Source organism: Gigantopelta aegis, chromosome 14, assembly GCF_016097555.1.
Source record: "Gigantopelta aegis isolate Gae_Host chromosome 14, Gae_host_genome, whole genome shotgun sequence".
Classification (NCBI taxonomy): domain Eukaryota; kingdom Metazoa; phylum Mollusca; class Gastropoda; order Neomphalida; family Peltospiridae; genus Gigantopelta; species Gigantopelta aegis.
Genome location: NC_054712.1, coordinates 29391005 through 29411103, shown reverse-complemented (window position 1 = coordinate 29411103; position 20099 = coordinate 29391005). Strand labels below are relative to the sequence as shown.

The 20099-nt window shown below is 32.1% G+C and overlaps 1 protein-coding gene and 1 long non-coding RNA gene across 2 annotated transcripts in view; both read right to left on the bottom strand.

Annotated features, from left to right (window-relative positions):
- Positions 1–13732, bottom strand: part of LOC121389175 — a 33939-nt gene extending 20207 nt beyond the window's left edge. The window contains exons 1-20 of the mRNA XM_041520781.1: positions 13639–13732; positions 12351–12371; positions 11324–11347; positions 10491–10509; positions 9422–9459; positions 8667–8687; positions 8227–8250; positions 7529–7547; positions 7054–7091; positions 6402–6422; positions 5958–5981; positions 5596–5614; positions 5224–5261; positions 4801–4821; positions 4147–4170; positions 3737–3755; positions 3344–3381; positions 2089–2109; positions 1296–1319; positions 973–991 (exon numbers count right to left, since the gene is read on the bottom strand). Coding sequence (XP_041376715.1) covers positions 973–991; positions 1296–1319; positions 2089–2109; positions 3344–3381; positions 3737–3755; positions 4147–4170; positions 4801–4821; positions 5224–5261; positions 5596–5614; positions 5958–5981; positions 6402–6422; positions 7054–7091; positions 7529–7547; positions 8227–8250; positions 8667–8687; positions 9422–9459; positions 10491–10509; positions 11324–11347; positions 12351–12371; positions 13639–13732 — 566 coding nt within the window. The remainder of the gene's footprint in view (positions 1–972; positions 992–1295; positions 1320–2088; positions 2110–3343; positions 3382–3736; positions 3756–4146; positions 4171–4800; positions 4822–5223; positions 5262–5595; positions 5615–5957; positions 5982–6401; positions 6423–7053; positions 7092–7528; positions 7548–8226; positions 8251–8666; positions 8688–9421; positions 9460–10490; positions 10510–11323; positions 11348–12350; positions 12372–13638) is intronic.
- Positions 13733–14385: 653 nt separating this feature from the next.
- On the bottom strand, positions 14386–18122 carry LOC121388500. Its single transcript, XR_005959978.1, has 8 exons — positions 18085–18122; positions 17557–17577; positions 16960–16983; positions 16575–16593; positions 16187–16224; positions 15513–15533; positions 15143–15166; positions 14386–14409 (listed from the first exon to the last, which is right to left on the bottom strand). It is a non-coding gene; the product is annotated as an uncharacterized LOC121388500 (long non-coding RNA).
- Positions 18123–20099: the final 1977 nt, after the last annotated feature.

Here is a 20099-nt window from a genome sequence, read left to right as displayed (position 1 = left end):
ATTTTCGCATTTGGCAAACTGTAAATAATTTATGTCGTTTTTAAAACGTGCCATCTGAAATGATCTAACTGATTTCTTTATGATCTGACTTCGTTATCGAAATAGAAACTGAAACACTTTTAAACACATTATAACCTAATCATAAAATGTATCTATGTTAGTGAATATACTCAAAACATCTTAATGGTAGGTCATTCTCTAATTCAATGAAATGAATTATTGCCAATAGGAATGGTGGGGCGTCACCATATTATGGTCATTAATTATTGTTGTTTTTAATTTGAAATTTGTATTGGTTCATTCAAGTTAATTTTTACAGTAATTAATAAGCACTGAAACAAGACGTTTGTTCGTTTTGTTTTACGACACAACTAGAGCACATTCATTAATTAATCGTTGGCTATTGGATGTCAAACATTTGGCAATTCTGACAGGAAGTCATCAGAGGAAATCCGCTACATTTTTCCTAAAGCAGCAATGGATCCTTTATATGCACATATTTTGATATCCTAAACAGAATGCGCCAACCATATATAATTATCACACTCGAGTTGAATTACCCTTGTATTGTTGACCTAAATATGTATACATGTATGTATGTATGTATGCATGCATGTAGGTGTGTATGTATGTATATATATATATATATATATATATATATATATATATATATATATATACACACACACACGTGTGTGTGTGTGTGTGTGTGTGTGTGTGTGTGTGTGTGTGTGTGTGTGTGTGTGTGTGTGCAGCGTGCGCGTATGATGTATAAAAAACACCACAAATTGTTTAATTGCTTAGCATGTTTCGGCATTTTTGCCTTCTTCAAAATTAGCAATAAGATGACTTCACAATTCCTTTAGGATTTGTAATAATGTTCAACATAATTTTATAGATATACTGAACATGCATGGATTGATCAGGTAAGTAACAGAAAGCAGATACGTGTATATATAGGTGTTAACTCACATTTCTCTTTTCCCGATTGCTGCAGTGAAAAACAGTAAATTGATGAGCATCATTTTCTAGGTATTTATCACATTCAGCTACTTCATTATGTGTGTTAGCATTAATACGAAATATGAATAAAATACCGTGTATTGTAATTTACAATCAAGACTGTAGATTAATAAACAATTAAATTTTCAATTATAATCATGCATCTCAAGAAAACAATTTAAATAAAATGTGAAACATTAAACACATTGTTGAAATATTATAAAACATTTAAACATTAGTTTTATCATATTACTGCAAAACATTATTTGAATGAAGTAAATTAAATTGATCACCTCCGATGGCTAGATTTGTCACGGCTGAAAGAACGAAAAGAAAGAAACATCTCAATAGTTAGATTTTTTTACTATTCTATATTAGATGAATATCATTACAAGAAAAGATGTAAAAAAAAAACCCAAACAAAAACAAACACACAACAAAAATAAACACACCAAACATTTATTTCGCTATAGTGCTAGGTTTCCCTTAATATAAGTTGTAATTCACTATCGAATCTACGAATATTTAGAACTAAACATAAGATGCATTGTAATTGCTGTAGACTATGTTCTAGCCTAGAACCAATTTACCCACTATCTGATTTATTGATACATTTTATGAAACATGACATCGCACCAATATACATCATAATATAAAACTGTTAATAGCCGATTTAAAAAAAAAGAGATTTGGTTTAGCATTTGATACGAACTGCAATATGCTTGTTTTGTGTAACATCAGCAGAGCACATTGGTTTATTAGTCATTGCCTACTTTTGTTATCTCCACTTGTAGTATTTAGATAAGACCCGCTATATTTTTCTGTAGCATCAAGGGGTATTTCATATCCACAACTCCGCAGACCAGACAGTACATACCACGGGTTTTATTTACCAGTCGTGGAGCATTTATTGGGACAGGGAAACGTAATCAGAGAATGGGTCCACTGGGGAATTTTGATCCTGTAACCAAAACACCTCAAACAGTGTTCTACGGGCTGAGCTAGATTGCCCCAACCCCACCCCTTCCCCAACCGTAAGATATCAGCAAAACATATATACTGTACTGCTGTTTTTATATTACTTACTTGGGATAAGTATTCCCTTGACTGAAAAAAAAAAGATACTGATATATGATTAATGGCAATAAAATGTGAAATTTCGGAACGGTTATTCTAAACTACTGTTAACATTTACAGCTTCGTACATTGACCAAAAAAATGGTTAACTTTATTTTTCGTGGTAAATATAGAATATTGATAATTATGTATTTCTATCATTGTAGGTACTAGTACATTAGTATTATCTAACTTATTATTAATAGTATCGTGATGATGTCATTTCATATCTATACTGAATGAATGAATGAATGAATGAATGAATGAATGAATGAATGAATGAAAGTTTAATGACACTCCAGAACGATATCTATACTGAACAACAAACTAAACGCAATAATATTAAATAGGTGTTCTTTAATTTATTTAAAATTATTCAATTTGAATCATATTAAGTGTTGTGTCTAATAAATGATCAAGGTCTTATTAACATTTAGGCAAAGTTTGACAGTCTTAATTGTATAAAATAATACAGTCAAACATGTATTAAGCGGTCACACATGGGAGTAGATAAAAGTGGCCACTTAAGACAGGTGACCGCTGATTACAGGTTGCCACATATATAGTATTTAAAACATTGTTGCTGTTTCTTGTTTTATTGTCTGTACTGCTAATCAGTGGATGTTTTGACAATAAATTAACGTTTGACATGTCTCCTTCAGAAATAATGCATTAACCGTTCTCAACAAGTTTGTTTTCTTTTTCCATTTAAATATGTAATTCCTACTTTATGGGGTGCATTACCATAGTAAGTCAATCTACATATGTCAAGCGTCGCCTGCCCAGAGGCAATTAGATGCATTCCAGAGTAATACTTTCTTAACTGATACATAGTAGAGATATCGGGACTGAATGAGTACTAGTATTCCTGAAGGTGTGAAAATCGGTTATTTGCTGCACCTTATCGTTGTTGTTAAAATATCCATTTTATATAATAGTAAACATTTACTGTGGCTGCTTAATACAGGTATTTTAGCGATTTGGGATCCGATGTAGGTGGCCTCTGGCCGCGTTAGACAGGTGACCGATTATTATAGGTGCATTTGCATTATAAATCGTTTGGGAGGAAAAAAGGTGGTAGCTTAAGGCAAGTGACCACTGTTTACAGGTGGCCGCTAGCACAGGTTTGACTGTATCTACATGTATATTAAAATATGCACGTTTTTGTGTGTGTCTTTTGTTTTTCAGCATAATTTAATGCAAATTGCAGTGAAATAATACTAACTTTTGTCCCAGAAACTGCCGAGGAAGCCTCTGATTTCACTAAAACGGAAATTAGAACATCTTTAGATGACATATTCTCTGAATTTGAGAGCATTATGAAATTGTTTATACTATCAAAGTGAGTATGTCATTCCATTTAAAACCAACTGATGCCATTTATGTTACTAATGTTCAACAACAAAATGAAGTACCTTTGAAGTTTAAAAAGATTTTGTTGCAGGAACACATGTAATTTGAATATATTCTGCATCAATTGCATTTGTATGTTTTATTCTATCTGCATGTAATGGCCATATAGAAGTGACAACAATATAACGTAAGTAAATCCTTGTCGATCTGATGTGTATTTGATAAGAATATTGATATGTAAATTTTGTTTTTAAAATACACTTACATGTCTCGTTTTCCAATACCTGGAAAACCAAAATTTATTTTATAAACTCAATATCTAAAAAATAGTTTCTGACATATTCGTAAATATTTGTTAATATTAGATGTTAAGGAGAAAAATATGCATTATATTTAAAATTATCGACGTTATAAAAACAAAACAAATAACAAAGAAAAAAACACACCAACAAAACCCACAACCTAAACATAAACATAATTATGCAAACCTGATATATAATAATGTATAAAACGTTATTTGGTTCAGGTAAACTAGTAAATAACACATAGTTTCCAATTAAACTTAAAATGTGGAGTGCAATGTTAAAGAAACGGAAATACAGTTCATAGAAAAAATATAAATAAATAGTTAAATGAAAAATTGCTTATTTGAATTAAATAAATTACAACACTCACTTCCAATCACTGCAGTTTCGAGGGCTAAAATAATAAACAATTTTTTGTTTAATTAGTAAACCCCATCAAAGTTGATTATCAACAAATTCAAAAGAAACACTGTTAATTAAATTATAATTTTATTTACGAATGTACATCAGTTTACTCGCCTTATTTGCTTCTTGAAGTGTAATAATGATATGATTTAATTCTAGTAAAAATAAGCTGTCTATGTTGAGTGCTGACAAGGCACGTTGGTTATATCTACGGTTTGCAATATAATAATAATAATAATAATAATAATAATAATAATAATAATAATTTACTATTGGTAGACAACATGCCAAATTTTGTGGATTCATCGAGTTCATATCATTGTTTACGATTTGATAAGACAGGAATATATTTGTACTGAACCTAGCAATAACATTGTAAGTTCGATATTCCTAATTTATTCATGCAAATAGTAAATGTGGGACTGATTGATGTTTAGTTATTTATCACAAACAAATATGTATGAAAATAGCTATGATACTTTAACTATGATATTGCACACTTAAATCACAACCTGTCATGTGCTAAATTATGCTATAATGTTCTCGATTAGGAATTTGAAGTCAATGTTTTCTCTGGAGAAGAAGATATATTTAATTTTTGTAATTTTTATATACTTACCGGGAAGAAGTGTTGTCTTGACTGAAAGAAACCATTAAGACATGGTTACGGTTAATGCAATTATTGAAACATCTGTGTTAATTAAAGGTACAATACCTGCATGCACACCTTTCGTCGTTGTCTTTAACTACACTGCGTTCATTTCTGAATAAAACGATTTGTTGGAAATAGACAACTATAGAAATATCCTCAGTTTATCAACTATATTTTATTCCATAGCTAATGTCAGAGGTCTTGGTGCATTGGCTGGAACAAAAACTAGCCCAATGGGACAACCATCAGGGATTTATCACAAACAGATCACACATTAGGTGAGTTCTTTACCACTGAGCTACGACCCGCCCCAAAATTCCCATAATTGTGATCATGTTGCATTTTTAAGCAATCAATAATGCTATGTGAGAAAATAAACCATATACTTACGTTTGTCCCAAACACTGCCGAGGAATCCTCTGATTTCACTGCAATAGAGTAACTTCATTACAAAATTTTAAAAAACTCACACAAAAATTGGTGAGTGTTGTCCCACTGTCATGATATTATTATTTTTTATTACTGTAAGTTTTGTTAAAAATAATTTTGTATCTCTTCAAAGTGAATTTCTGTCGATAATTAATTATCACTAATTTGAACATGGAATATATATTTTATAGATACATAAGACACATATAAATGTTTTTGCTGAATACTTTTAGTCCTTACAGCATTTATTGTTTTCGGACGACGTACATTTAAATATCGTGTTGTCGTGATATACATGTAGATCTAAACATTTATGAGAAAGTATATACTCACATTTCTCTTTTGCCAATTGCTGAAATACAAATGATTAAATAGATCAATAACATATTGTAAATACTGATAAAGTTATTAGTCATAAATGAAATGTGCAGTGCTTTAAATAAATAAAAATACATAAATAAATACATAAAATAAATAGGAAGGAAACATGCAAGCAACTGTATTGGAATTGATTTAAACAGAACATTTCCAAAAGCTTATTTTTTATCGTACAGGAAAAAAAATTAAAACTAGTAATCAAATTATAAATTAAATAAATATATAGTACACTGATTGAAATACTAGTATGGTATGTTCATGTATTTTATGACATTAAAATACATTTGTCTTTAAATAAAATAGAATAAAATTCTTACCTCCAAGTGCTAGGTTTGTAACGGCTAAAAGAGAAGCAAATCATTTCATCTTGACAGTTACATTAAACATCGTGTTTCAACATTACAAAATGTAAAATGGAGAAAATATAGATTTAAAATGTATTATTATTCCCACGATGCTTTGAACGCATTATTCACTAAGAAATGAAGAAACAGAAATGTAGTGGTAATTAATATGCAATATTTAACATACTATATGAATCGTGGATGTATGTGTTGTCTGACTAAATTGTTAATATTGTATACTATTATACATAACAGTACATCATAATATAATGTTCACAAATCAATTGGATGTTAACAATAATGTTTTAATGGTTATATAAAACGTGGAGATGCGAGCATCACAAATATGTAAGGCTAAATGTGTGCTTTATTTTCATTTGCTTTCTTTCATTTATAGTTTGTTTTCGCTGTACTCACTTGGAATGAGAACTGATTTGACTGAAAAAAGAAGATTAAAATAAGATTAAACTATTTAAACTCTTAACAGTTTTCTGTTCTATTATTTATACTATTGCTACATACCTTGAGCAAACCTATTTTACATTACTATTTATTAAACTATAAACTATTATCATTAACTATAAACTATTATCACCCCTGCGCGTACTGTAACCGCACCGTGGTACAGGGGTGTAACATTCTCTTTGAGAATGGCCAATACAGCACAAATCCCCTTGTTTTCTTCGGGATACAATTAAAATTTTGAATAAAAGTCAGTATCTGTCTGTGATATTTGTATTTTTGCACAGTTCTTTACACTGTGTTTTTATTTAAATCTTGAATTTTTATATTGATGTTGATCATCACTTTATTTGTTTGCATTACCATAGCTTGACACCCAATAGCCGATGTATTTTTCGTGCTGAGGTGTCGTTAAACATTCATTCATTCATTCATAAACTATTATCAATAATGTTGGTGTTTATCATAGGTGTGATTCACAGTAGCATACATTAGCATATAGCAGACAAAACTGATTTTACATCTATATATCATTGTGCTTGACCTTCACATTATAATATGACATCTATTTAAGACGTATTAAAAATATATTCTTATAAATACTAACTTTTATCCCACAAACTGTCAAGGAAGCCTCTGATCTCACTGAAAAATAAGTTATAACATGTTCACGTGTCTTGAGCGTTCCCTATTCATATTTAAAATAAGTTATAACATGTTCACGTGTCTTGAGCGTTCCCTATTCATATTTAAAATAAGTTATAACATGTTCACGTGTCTTGAGCGTTCCCTATTCATATTTAAAATAAGTTATAACATGTTCACGTGTCTTAAGCGTTCCCTATTCATATTTAAAATGGTGGAATTGGTTTAGGTTTTTATTGCTTCTTCTTTTCTAAAATGTCATTTAAAATGATTTTACTACACATAAAGTACACGGAATATAGTTTTAATACGATTTAAGATTTTAACTTTTTTTAGTATATAGCTGAATGAACATATCTGAGCAACAACTACAACATATATAAATCTATACCCAGGTGTGGGTGCTGCCAACTGTAATATTTTGTTGTAAAACTTACATGTCTCGTTTGCCAATACCTGAAATAGGACAATAAATATATAAACAATGTTTCAGGAAGATATAGTAAACGATCAGAAATTTACAAATATAACGTACGCCAATTACGAGGACGCCCTTAAAGTAGCAACGTCTATATTGTAATATTTAAAAATGGCAGGATTCAAACCTACTGCACCGATTCGCATGCCATTTGACAGCCCACGACCGTAACTGCTCGGCCACCGGGACATCCACAAACATCGAAGTCCTATTAACCGCATTTAAGAATGTGTTCTGCTAAACATGCGTTCAAAATAATGTAAGTTTGGTATTAATATACAACAACTGTTTTTAATTGCTACAGGGTTAATGACGCACTCAAGGACTAATAGTCTACCAGCAAAACGTCGACACAGTAAAATAATATTTAGAAACACAGAGGGTCAATTGGCAGGATTTGAACCTACCACCAACTCCATTCTGTGATATCCTTAGCTAATCTAGATCAAATACATGCACAATATTCTCTGTCAGGTGATTTTTCAGTTTTGTGTTTGTAGTATAATTATATTAATAAATGATATTATCAGAGTGTAGCTTGTAAATTAAAAGAAATGAATTAAAGATAATATATCAAAATAAATGTAAACAGTTAAACATTATCTTGCAATATTTATTGCTACTGATTATTCGAATTAAACAGATAAAAACACTCACTTCCAATCACTAACTTTTCAAGAGCTGAAACGAAAGACAGTTGTTTAATCTAATGCAATGCATAACATTTCAATGCTGTACCGAGCTTGACAAGATCATATACTTTATTACCGTATACTGGTGTGTTTCGGTCCTCAATAGCACCCACCTCCCCAACACCACTACCACCACCCCAGTCAGTCTAGTCATGCTGCTGCATTAGAATAACAAAGACAAGGAGCAAGCAAAGCTTTTGAAATTAATACAATCTATTTCACTACTGGCAACAAGGTGCAGAGCCACCCCCACCCCCACCCCCAACCTCAACACATTTTGTATATCGAAATTGTAAAAACTATGCAAAATGCAACTTGATATGGTGCTTTAGTCTTGTTAATGTTAATAAAGATCACTATTTGGGTACATATAATTTATTTTAACATAATTATGTTCATACTCACATGGAATAAGCACTGGCTTCACTGAAATATAATATCAGCTGAGTTACAAGTCTCGTTTTCTTTATTTCATCGAGTTTATAATAATTGTTATGGTTAATGAAATAGTGTTCTATTATTTGAATAAACGAAAACTAACGTAATGTCCCCAGCATATCAATAAAACAAGCAAACGCGCATGCACGCACACATGCGCACACACAGATATATATATGTATATATAATATAGATATATAGATATAGATAGATATATATATATAGATATAGATAGATAGATAGATAGATAGATAGATAGATAGATATAGATATAGATAGATATATATATATATATATATATATAACAACACGAAAACGTACTATTATATAACCTTTCATTTGACCAATCAAAACACTGTTTGCATACATTTGACAGCACTAAACGTTTATATGATTTATATGATTTTCTGAACAACAGAACATGAAATTATTCTAAATTTCAATAGAGAAAGTTGATTTTCCCAATACTAATACATACATCTCTCTCTCTCTCTCTCTCTCTCTCTCTCTCTCTCTCTCTCTCTCTCTCTCTCTCTCTCTCTCTCTCTCTCTCTCTCTCTCTCTCTTGACATTTTCACCGAGATATCACATTAATGGTTGATATTTTGACCATATTATTTCTGTCTGCACACCAACATTATATAACTGCCGGTTTGAGATACATTAATACCAACTAGTTATACATCTAGTATGAAACATAATCTAACTGATAAAATACTTACATTTGTCCCAAAGACTGCCGAGGAACCCTCTGATTTCACTGCAAATTAAACCAAATATTTAAAGGAATTTACACAATCACATATTTTGCTGGCAATGTAAATCTATGACACATTTTTGTTTAAATAACCAAAGTAATAAAATAAAATAATAAATTAAAAAAATAAATTTATCTGATAGTTAACTTGTTGATCACTGAAAAATTAAAGTTTTCATTCACACAGATGTGTAAATATAAAACCGTGAATAACCATCTCACAACTAACTTATTGATCGCTTCAAGGGGCGGGACGTAGCTCGTTGGTACAGCGCTTGCCTGATGCGCGATCGATCTAGGATCGATTCCCGTCAGTGGGCCCATTGGGCTATTTCTCTTTCCAGCAAGTGTTCCACAACTAGTGTAACAAAGGCAGTGGTATGTACCATCCTGTCTGTGGGATGGCGTATATAAAAGATTCGTTGCTGCTTGTCGAAAAGTGTAGCCCATGAAGTGGCGACAATGGGTTTCCTCTCTTAACCATATGTTCGACGCCATATAACCATAATTAAAATGTGTTGAGTGCGTTAAATAAAATATTTCCTTCCTTGATAACTTCAAAATAGAGTTTTCATCCACTAACATTTGTAGATATAAAATCATGAACTATTATCCAATGATTTCTGGTGTAATGGTCTAATATGTTGAGTCCTATTAGACCTGTTGGTGGTCAGCTTTTACTGGCAAATTCACTAACAGTTCCCCTCCCCTCTACAATAGATAGTAGGCAAATACTTTCATTGATACCCTAATTAAAATATACCAGATATGTACAGCTGCCATATGCATACCAGTGCTGGAGTACCATCATCTTATCATCTTTGGTTCCTAATGCCTGAACCTAGCTTGGATATAGGCACGGAGATAAAATCACTCGGTAGCTAGGCATATTCAGTATTTAACACACACACACACACACACACACACACACACACACACACACACACACACACACACACAATGCTTGATAGGTCTACTGGTCGTGATGTTAATGGCAATATAAATATATGCATGTGTAGGTGCTAAGTACTTACATTTCGCGCTTTCCAATGGCTGCAATACAAAACAGTAAGCATATAAATAACATCTGTGTATAATATGTATTTGTGTTTCTGATATTTCAGTTAATATTATATAACACAAGTGGTAGTAGTTTCTAAACACTCATATTTATGTCATCTTTATCTCATCTTCAATGTTACAATAAACAAGGAAATAAAATATATTTGTTCTGAAGTGATTTTAAACTTTCATTCATACACTCAACATATATAACCCATTAAATAACCCTGAGAGGCTTATGCCCAACCTTCCTTCTTGACCTCCTTAGTGCTAAAATAGTTTTGGTTATATAATTATTTAATATTATTTTTATTGTGGAACTCGCGATCTAAAATAGCGCCTAAATTAATTTAGATTAATTAATTAAATAAATTAGGAAAATTAGTTTTTGATGTTTAATTTAAAACTGTATTTTGTAGTTTTTTTGGCTTGCGCTTTTTAAAGATAATTAATTAATATTAAAATACCACTTCCCTATTAGAAATAATATTCTAAATTGCCCACTAGTATTCTGTCCCAGGCATATGTTTTAAATGTGTAAATATTTATAATAAAGAAAAATTATACGTTATAACGCTAAACGTTAAGAACATAGCATCTGTAACTCCGAATTGTTTGACCTGGAAATACCTTTTAATATAATTGTTGACTATACAGAACATGTAATAAAATAATTAATGAAAGTGTAACTTGTCCAGTGTGAACAATATGACTTAATGTTTGATTTCTAAAATTTATTTGGAAAACTAGTTTAACATTTTACTGTAACCAATTATTAATTGAAACAATATATTATGATGCTCACCTCCAATGGCTAGCTTTGTAATGGCTGAAAAAGGAAAAATATATCATATATGCAATTACATTTCAGAATACCATAATAGCTGCTTCTTCTCCTTTGTGCTTGACATGATATTCTAAAATACTATTCACTAACAAAATGCCAGCATGCAGATCGATACGGAATGATTCACTTCATAGGAATCCTGATAATTAATCAATGCACAATTGTTTATTCCGAGGGGAATGATTAGCAATCTATAAATATTAAGTTTAAAGTTTGTTTTGTTTAACGACACCACTAGAACACATTTATTGATTAATCATCGGCTACTGGATGTCAAACATTTGGTAATTCTAACATGTAGTCATCAGAGGAATACCAGTACATTTTTCCTAATGCAGCAAGGGATAACAGATAACAGCTAGGAAAGCACATAGCATGGCCTTTGATCATTTGTGGTGTGAAGACAGATTTTGAAACACTATTTACAAATGTATTAGAAGACACATATTTATTTGTTTAAATTATCTATATCAATAAAAACAGTGTCGATTAGTAGGATTCGTACACGACATTTGACATGATTTGTTTTCCAATAGAACTTACAATGATACATACATTATGTCGATAACTAACAATGGTGATCAAACAGTATTTATTACGTTCGACGTCGTGCTTTTTTATGATGTGAACTTAACCAGCCAATAACTTACCAACAATTAATATTGTCACTCGCGTTATAAAAAACGTTGTTATGGTCACTACAAAAACTACACTATTTAGATATAGTGGAAATGGATAAACTATTCGATATTAATTCAATAATATACATTTGCAAAACGTTTATCATAAAATATATTTTTGACTAATTTTTTAAATAATGTATTAACATGCAGAACTGTTCACCACAGAGTTTAAAGTATTAGCAAAGTAATCAGATTAGAAGCAAAACGTTAATGAAAAATGTGTATGTAAAATAATGTGGTACGTAATTCTAATATATGTACGATAAACAGTTAAGACTTGTCTCCTGTATTAATGTACTCACTTGGTATAAGTATTGGCTTGACTGAAAGAAAAGAGATAAAACAAAATATAATTAAAAGTTGAAAGAAAAAAGGACATATCTGCCGTTTTATCATAATACAGATGATCGTAGGTGTTTCAAATCAAACTGATTTTCTTTCATTTATTTTATTACATAACGAAAATATATCTGTAATCTTATTGGTCAAAAACCTGTCACATGACCTTCCATAAATAATGATATTGCCCTGAGACGGTCCTACCGGTCCAATCTAATGTGATATTGCCCTGGGTGATTTAACCAATGAAAATAAAGAAGAGACAAAAGTCTATCCAATTAATAAGTAGGTAATGTAATGCAACCTCAACTGCTAACTCTAATGTAAACAACCACACACTTTTGACAAAACGCTTTGCTGTCCTTCAACAAAAAGATTACATCTTTATTCATACTGAGTTTAATTCCGCAAATACGACAAAGACAATGTTAGTCATCGTCAAACTGTGTAAGGAATATCTCGCAGATTTAGAAACGTACATGATACATCAAAATGCAGTTGGAATCGGCACTCTCAGGATTTTATGTTACAAATAAAAAATGCATTTGGATGTAATCAGTAACTGTTCGGGGTCGAGACGTAGCCCAGTGGTATAGCGCTCGCTTGATGCGCGATCGCTTTGGGATCGATCGTGATCAGTGGGCCCATTGGGCTATTTCTCGCTTCAACCAGTGCATCACGACTGGTACATCAAAGGCAGTGGTATGTCCTATCTTGTCTATGGGATTGTGCATATAAAAGATTCCTTTCTGCTAATCGAAAAGAGTAGCCCATGAAGTGGCGACAGCGGGTTTCCTTCCTCAATATCTGTGTGATCCTTAACCATATGTCCGACGCCATATAACCGTAAATAAAATATTTTGATTGCGTCGTTAAATAAACCATTTCCTTTCTTCCTGAAGTAACTGTTTAGTTTAAATGTACTTTCAGATTTAATGTATTTTGTTGTTTTTTATTTTGATATTAATATAATTTTGACACTTTTGCTGGTCATGGTGTCTCGTAATTTAGTGTTTGTCTTGGTAATGTTTCGGCATTCATCTGCTTGTCATACGACGTCATAGGATTACGTGACGTCATTAAATCTCATCATTTTGCCTCGGTCAATATCAATTTCATCGGTCCATAAAACCTGATATAGTTATGAAAGACGGTCAATAATTGATAAGTATTTGATGTTGACCTTCAACTGTAAAACCGAAGTTAAGACAAACGTAATTTTGTAGCAAAATTGTGAAACAAAATACCAACTTTTGTCCCAGAAGCTGCCGAGGAAACCTCTGACTTCACTGAAACAAAAAACAAAGACACAAAAATAATACACTTTCAGATATTCAGATGACATTATGACTGAGTGTTTAAAATGGTATAATTTATATTTTGAGAAATTAATCATGTTGTTTTCAATAACAATACTGGGTTTGTGTTTCATTTTAAAGGGACATACCCTAGTTTCAACCCATGAAAATTAACACTAAGTTTAGTTAATCTACAAACCTGAAACACATTTGGATAAAGTTACAATTGAGTGAAACATGAGTCTGTGACTTTAAACTGGTGAAATACCCCCTGAAAACGGATTAAAACTCGACTCCATAACTGTTACTTCTCAGATGCACGTGCGTTTTTAAAAATATGAGAAATGCATTTTGTGATAATAAAAACAACAGGATAACCAAAAACACTTTGAATGTATAGAAATGGATAATCTAATCAATAAGATCTAAATAATGTTTGATTTCAGTTACCAAAAACGGCTTTAATAGTAAAAAATATGTCTTAGTGCTTAAAAACTAGGGTATGTCCCTTTAATATAAAATGATTTTTTTTAAATTATGAACCATACTTCACGAAATACAATGTGAATATGTTCTACGTGGAATAAATGCTTACGCTTGATTTAATTTATATTACATGGATATATTATGGAAGTAAAAGTAATTCAAACATTTAATGTCTGTAGCTGTTACGTGGATTTAATATAATTTGAAATAAGGACTTACATATCTCGTTTGCCGATGCCTGAAATAGAACAAGCATATCACTATATGTATGTTAGCATTATTTGATAAGATAAAAACAGAGATAGTTCATTTAAAAATCAGGGTCACAGGAAAAATATTTCGAATTCATAATAATTATAAGGGCTATGTTTTAATTGTGGATTGGGTAAGCAGATTTTGCACATAATCATAAAGATATAACTGAAAACTATTGATATAACGTAAACAGAGGCGGATCTAGGAGGCTCAGGACCCCTCCCCCCCGTCCCTAAATTTTGCGATAGTTATAATTTTATTATATATTTTTTTTTTTTTTTTTTTACGATCCCCCTCCAAACCTCCCCAGAGTTCGCTTTGCATTCCAGCTCATGTCACTGGGGCCCCCTAAATGGATTTTCTGGATCCGCCATTGGTAAAGATATAAGTGAAAAACAAATACAGTTCGCAATTGTTTTCTTTTGTCCATAGCGTGACTTAATTTTCATTGTGGAATATACATCAGATAGTTCCAAACATATGGCTGTCAACCGTAAACGTAAAGTTGTGGTGTTTTGTCAATTCGGCCCAGGGACAGTTATCAAATTATTTAATACCCTAGATTATATATTTAACTTGGTTCTACCATATGAATGAAAAACCCTGAATTACAGGACACGATGATGATATACTAGTACTGTACTTCGAAACAGAAATCAATTGATTGGTAGTTAAATAGTTGTGATTATTTCAAATAAACATGTTAAAGCACTCACTTCCAAGAACAAGATTTTCGATAGCTAAAAAGAAAGAAAAGGTCATTTTATTTTATAAACTGTATTAACTTGATTATAAGATAAAGTTGAAATGATGAGGTAAACAGACATTCTGAAATGATAGAAATGTCTTTTACAAAGATTGTTCAACGTGTTGTTTCTATTGAAACTATAACAGCGTAAAGCTAGTGAATGAAACCAAAATTATAAATTGTTTCTCGACGATATTTTGTTCCTTCGTTTATATCGGTTTAAAGACTAATGCATGCTCTTTTGTAATAAAAAGCTTATGAAATTTAAGTTAATATTAACAAGCCTTATTATTGAATAAGGAAACGGATCCTTTATTTGGCACAATCATTATACTCACCTGGAATAAGTGTTGGCTTCACTGAAAACAAAAACACCAAGAGTTATAGTCACTGGGTCAGTGAAGACATAAATATAATATCATTTAAAGATAATTTGTGTACAATACCTGTAGTAGTGACATCTTGAATTGCGTTGTGTTTTGTCTAAATGCAGCATTGTTCTGATACAAATATGTTCTATGTTTTACTGCAGCTGAATATTGCCTTTTATGTTTATGTAAGAGTAACTTTCTCATCTCAAATCAGTCGCCTTTTCAGTCACGAGTTCATGTCTTACAATCCGACGCCATATAACCGTAAATAAAATGTGTTGAGTGTGTCGTTAAATAAAACATTTCCTTCCTTCATGGCTTACAAAGTAATCCCTATATAACAAATTTAACGTTTCTGAAGTTGAATAGTATTTAACTTTTGTATAGCATACATACATGCATGCATACATACATACATACATACATACATACATATTTAAAATATCATAATACTATTTTGGTAGCTCTCGATATCTGTCATTATCCATTGGTAATAAGACGATTTCATTGCCAACACATTAGTAGTTACATCTTGAATAGTGTTATATTTTCTCTAAATGCAGCTTCAGATACATAACTGGCTAAGCATACTGAAGTGTAGAGAATAAAAGATATCATCTAAAAATGTTATCAATTCTTACGTTTGTCCCAAAAACTGCCGAGGAATCCTCTGATTTCACTAAAAACAAAAATAAAAATTCAATTTGTCATATCGAATTCTTATGACAGTGTCATCTTGGCATATGGTATTACTTATTAATCAATCTCTCTTTATTTAAAATTGGTGGCTATTACATGGCAGACTAATGCCACATTAATGTAAGATGGGCTATTTCCATGTGATCAAGCATGTTACTGGCGATAGATTAAACCAAATTCACTTAAAGTATATAGTTAATGAAATTTCCATTGTCTTTTGGAATTGGATACGGTCAAGGTTTATTTTGTTTTTAATAAGCAGAGCATCTGTAGCTGGCGATGACATAAATATAAATATAATATGCATGTGTGAGGGAGATAAATACTCACATTTCTCGTTTACCAATTGCTACAATACAGAACAGCATATATTAGTAAAACATATTTTATTATATAGTTTGTTGTTTGTTTTGTTTTGCTTATATATGTGTACTGTACATTTAGCAATCAACACTGTGACATACACATATTATTAAATGAGTACTAAATATGTAATTGTGCATGAATATTGATATAATAATAATTACTATTAATTATATTTTGTTGCTTTTATTGTTAATGTAAATATTTATTCCTAAAATAATAAAGGAAGCAATAATACACTGAAACCAAAAATGTACAACAGAACATTGTTAAAATAATGTGCAGCATTTAAACATTAGTTTAGCTTTTTACTACTGCAAATTATCAGAATAAAATATGTTATAAATCTCACCTCCAATGGCTAGCTTTGTGATAGCTGAAAGAGTAACAATCGCAATTTCAATATATTCAGTTGCATTTTAAAATATATTGTTTGAATATTGCTCCAATTTGAAAAAAAGAAGAAGAGAGAGTTAAAAACGTATTATTACATCCGCGTTTTTATCATTTCAGTTACAACAAAATATCACGAATACGCTTATCGAAGTATAATTCCAATATCATTAACCGTATTTTACTAGAAACAATATATCTGAAGATACATTAATTATGAATATTGGTTTAAAGCATAGATGGATAGATTAAAAAGTGAAAACATGATTTTTAAAATGTAATCTAATGACACTGAATACGTAGTTTAAGGTGTATGCACAATTTTAGTTTTCTATTAAATGTTGCAAAATTAATGAAGCACGGGTTTCTAAATAGTGTATAATTTAACGTTGAGCATCGTAAAAATGTAGCTGCACTGGTCATGAGCTACACTATTTATCAGACTAACATAATGCATATATCCAACTGTACATCTAATTATATAATGTAGAATACATGTATAAATATAGTTAACAATAATTAATATTTAAAGTATCCGCTATTGTGTTGTACTCACTTGGAATAAGTACTGACTTGACTGAAAAAGATAATGAAATATGATTAATCTAACGGAATGGAATGAATGAATGAATGTTTAACGACACCCCAACACGAGAAACACATCGCTATTGGGCGTCAAACTATTGTCTAACGGAATGGTGTCATGATACGCTTAATTCTATGTAACAGGTTTGGAGTACAAAATAATGCATTACATCATGCCATCTGTTATTAATACAGCTATCACATAATACTGTTTTGTTACTTTAATTTTTATACAAAGTAGCTGAGTTAATTTTTGAAATAGGATGTCTTTTGTTAAATGCAATGTATCTGCTGCGGTGCAATATTGATGAAATCTCAAAAAAAAAATTCTCGGAAGGTGGTGTCCTCCTATAGACGAGACACTAGATAGAGATTCATGGAATCAACCACTATTTTGCCAAATGTACTCGACCCTTCATTATGCAGTGATATAGCTCTGATCATGCATTACAGTTTTGTCGGTCAGATATAATCACGATAATCAGATATGGACACTTACGTTGGTCCCATAAGCTATCAAGGAACCCTCTGATTTCACTGAAAGAAACATTAAAATATTTTCAAGTTATCAGACCACTAATTTCATTGTTTTATTACCGTAAACATTTACTTATTGGTACAAACAATATACATGTATAATATATCAGCAATCAATCATGACAGAAAAAAGGTATGGCTAATGGAGAATATAAAGAGAAAATTGGAATGAATGAATGAATGAATGAATGAATGAATGAATGAATAAATGAATGTTTAACAACACCCGAAACAATTGGAACATGATATATTATTAAATTATCCAATTACAAAATTTCTGTACTTTAAAGGCTTTTACCAAATATCTTCCCAGATTACAGAGCATTTTTACATGTGAACAGTTAAACAACTCTATAGATTTAAATATACATAAACCTCCGGAGCCGGGCCCGTCCACACCACTATACCAACCATGACAACTGGACTATACCTAGTCTGATACTCTGACGTTCAGACGGATCCGGCTTCTCGGGATGTCTATTTTAGAACAGCACTACACATTCCACATCTAATGACTATCAGTCTAGGGGTTTTCTTGATGGGATGCAACCCATGCCGTCCCTGCAAACTGCACGTGCTACGGTCTTATCGAGTCCACACACTTGGACATATAGATAGGACTTTACACTTTTAGACCTTTCTTCAAAAGTGTATGTCGAAATTACTTCTTTTTTTATATTATTAAATAAACCGATCTTCTCTTCTTGTTTTTATATATTTTTGGACCATCCTAATTTTTTTATTTTATTAACTGTTTCACCTGCTATTTGAAAATTCTGCCTATTTCCAACTCTTTTCCCCACCACCTTCGCTGGCGAATTCAGATGTTGTGCCACGATAGCGGCGTGTTTGAACCTTAATTCGATAGATAGATAGATAGATAGATAGATAGATATGATGGGGTCTACAGTCATGCATGTATTTGTAGTTAGTGAGTCCTGTTATGATTTGCCGTAGGAAGTAGCTGGTTGCTGCTGCGTCCATTACAAGTAGATAAGTACGCAGCGTTACATACCTGTCATGCATGTACATGTTAGAATTAGTTGCCCTGCTATAGGCCACTATTAGGGGGTCATTACCCATCAGATTAGGGATACTGCCTGTGTGCATGTACATGTTAGAAATAGCTGCCCTGCTATAGGCCACCATTAGGGGGTCATTACAAATCAGATTAGGGATATTGCATGTGTGCATGCACATGTTAGAACTAGCTGCCCTGCTATAGGCCACCATTAGGGGGTCATTACCCATCAGATTAGGGATACTGCCTGTGTGCATGTACATGTTAGAACTAGCTGCCCTGCTATAGGCCACCATTAGGGGGTCATTACCCATCAGATTAGGGATACTGCCTGTGTGCATGTACATGTTAGAACTAGCTGCCCTGCTATAGGCCACCATTAGGGGGTCATTACCCATCAGATTAGGGATACTGCCTGTGTGCATGTACATGTTAGAACTAGCTGCCCTGCTATAGGCCACCATTAGGGGGTCATTACCCATCAGATTAGGGATACTGCCTGTGTGCATGTACATGTTAGAACTAGCTGCCCTGCTATAGGCCACCATTAGGGGGTCATTACCCATCAGATTAGGGATACTGCCTGTGTGCATGTACATGTTAGAACTAGCCCTGCTATAGGCCACCATTAGGGGGTCATTACCCATCAGATTAGGGATACTGCCTGTGTGCATGTACATGTTAGAACTAGCCCTGCTATAGGCCACCATTAGGGGGTCATTACCCATCAGATTAGGGATACTGCCTGTGTGCATGTACATGTTAGAACTAGCCCTGATATAGGCCACCATTAGGGGGTCATTACCCATCAGATTAGGGATATTGCCTGTGTGCATGTACATGTTAGAACTAGCCCTGCTATAGGCCACCATTAGGGGGTCATTACCCATCAGATTAGGGATAATGCATGTGTACATGTACATGTTAGAACTAGCCCTGCTATAGGCCACCATTAG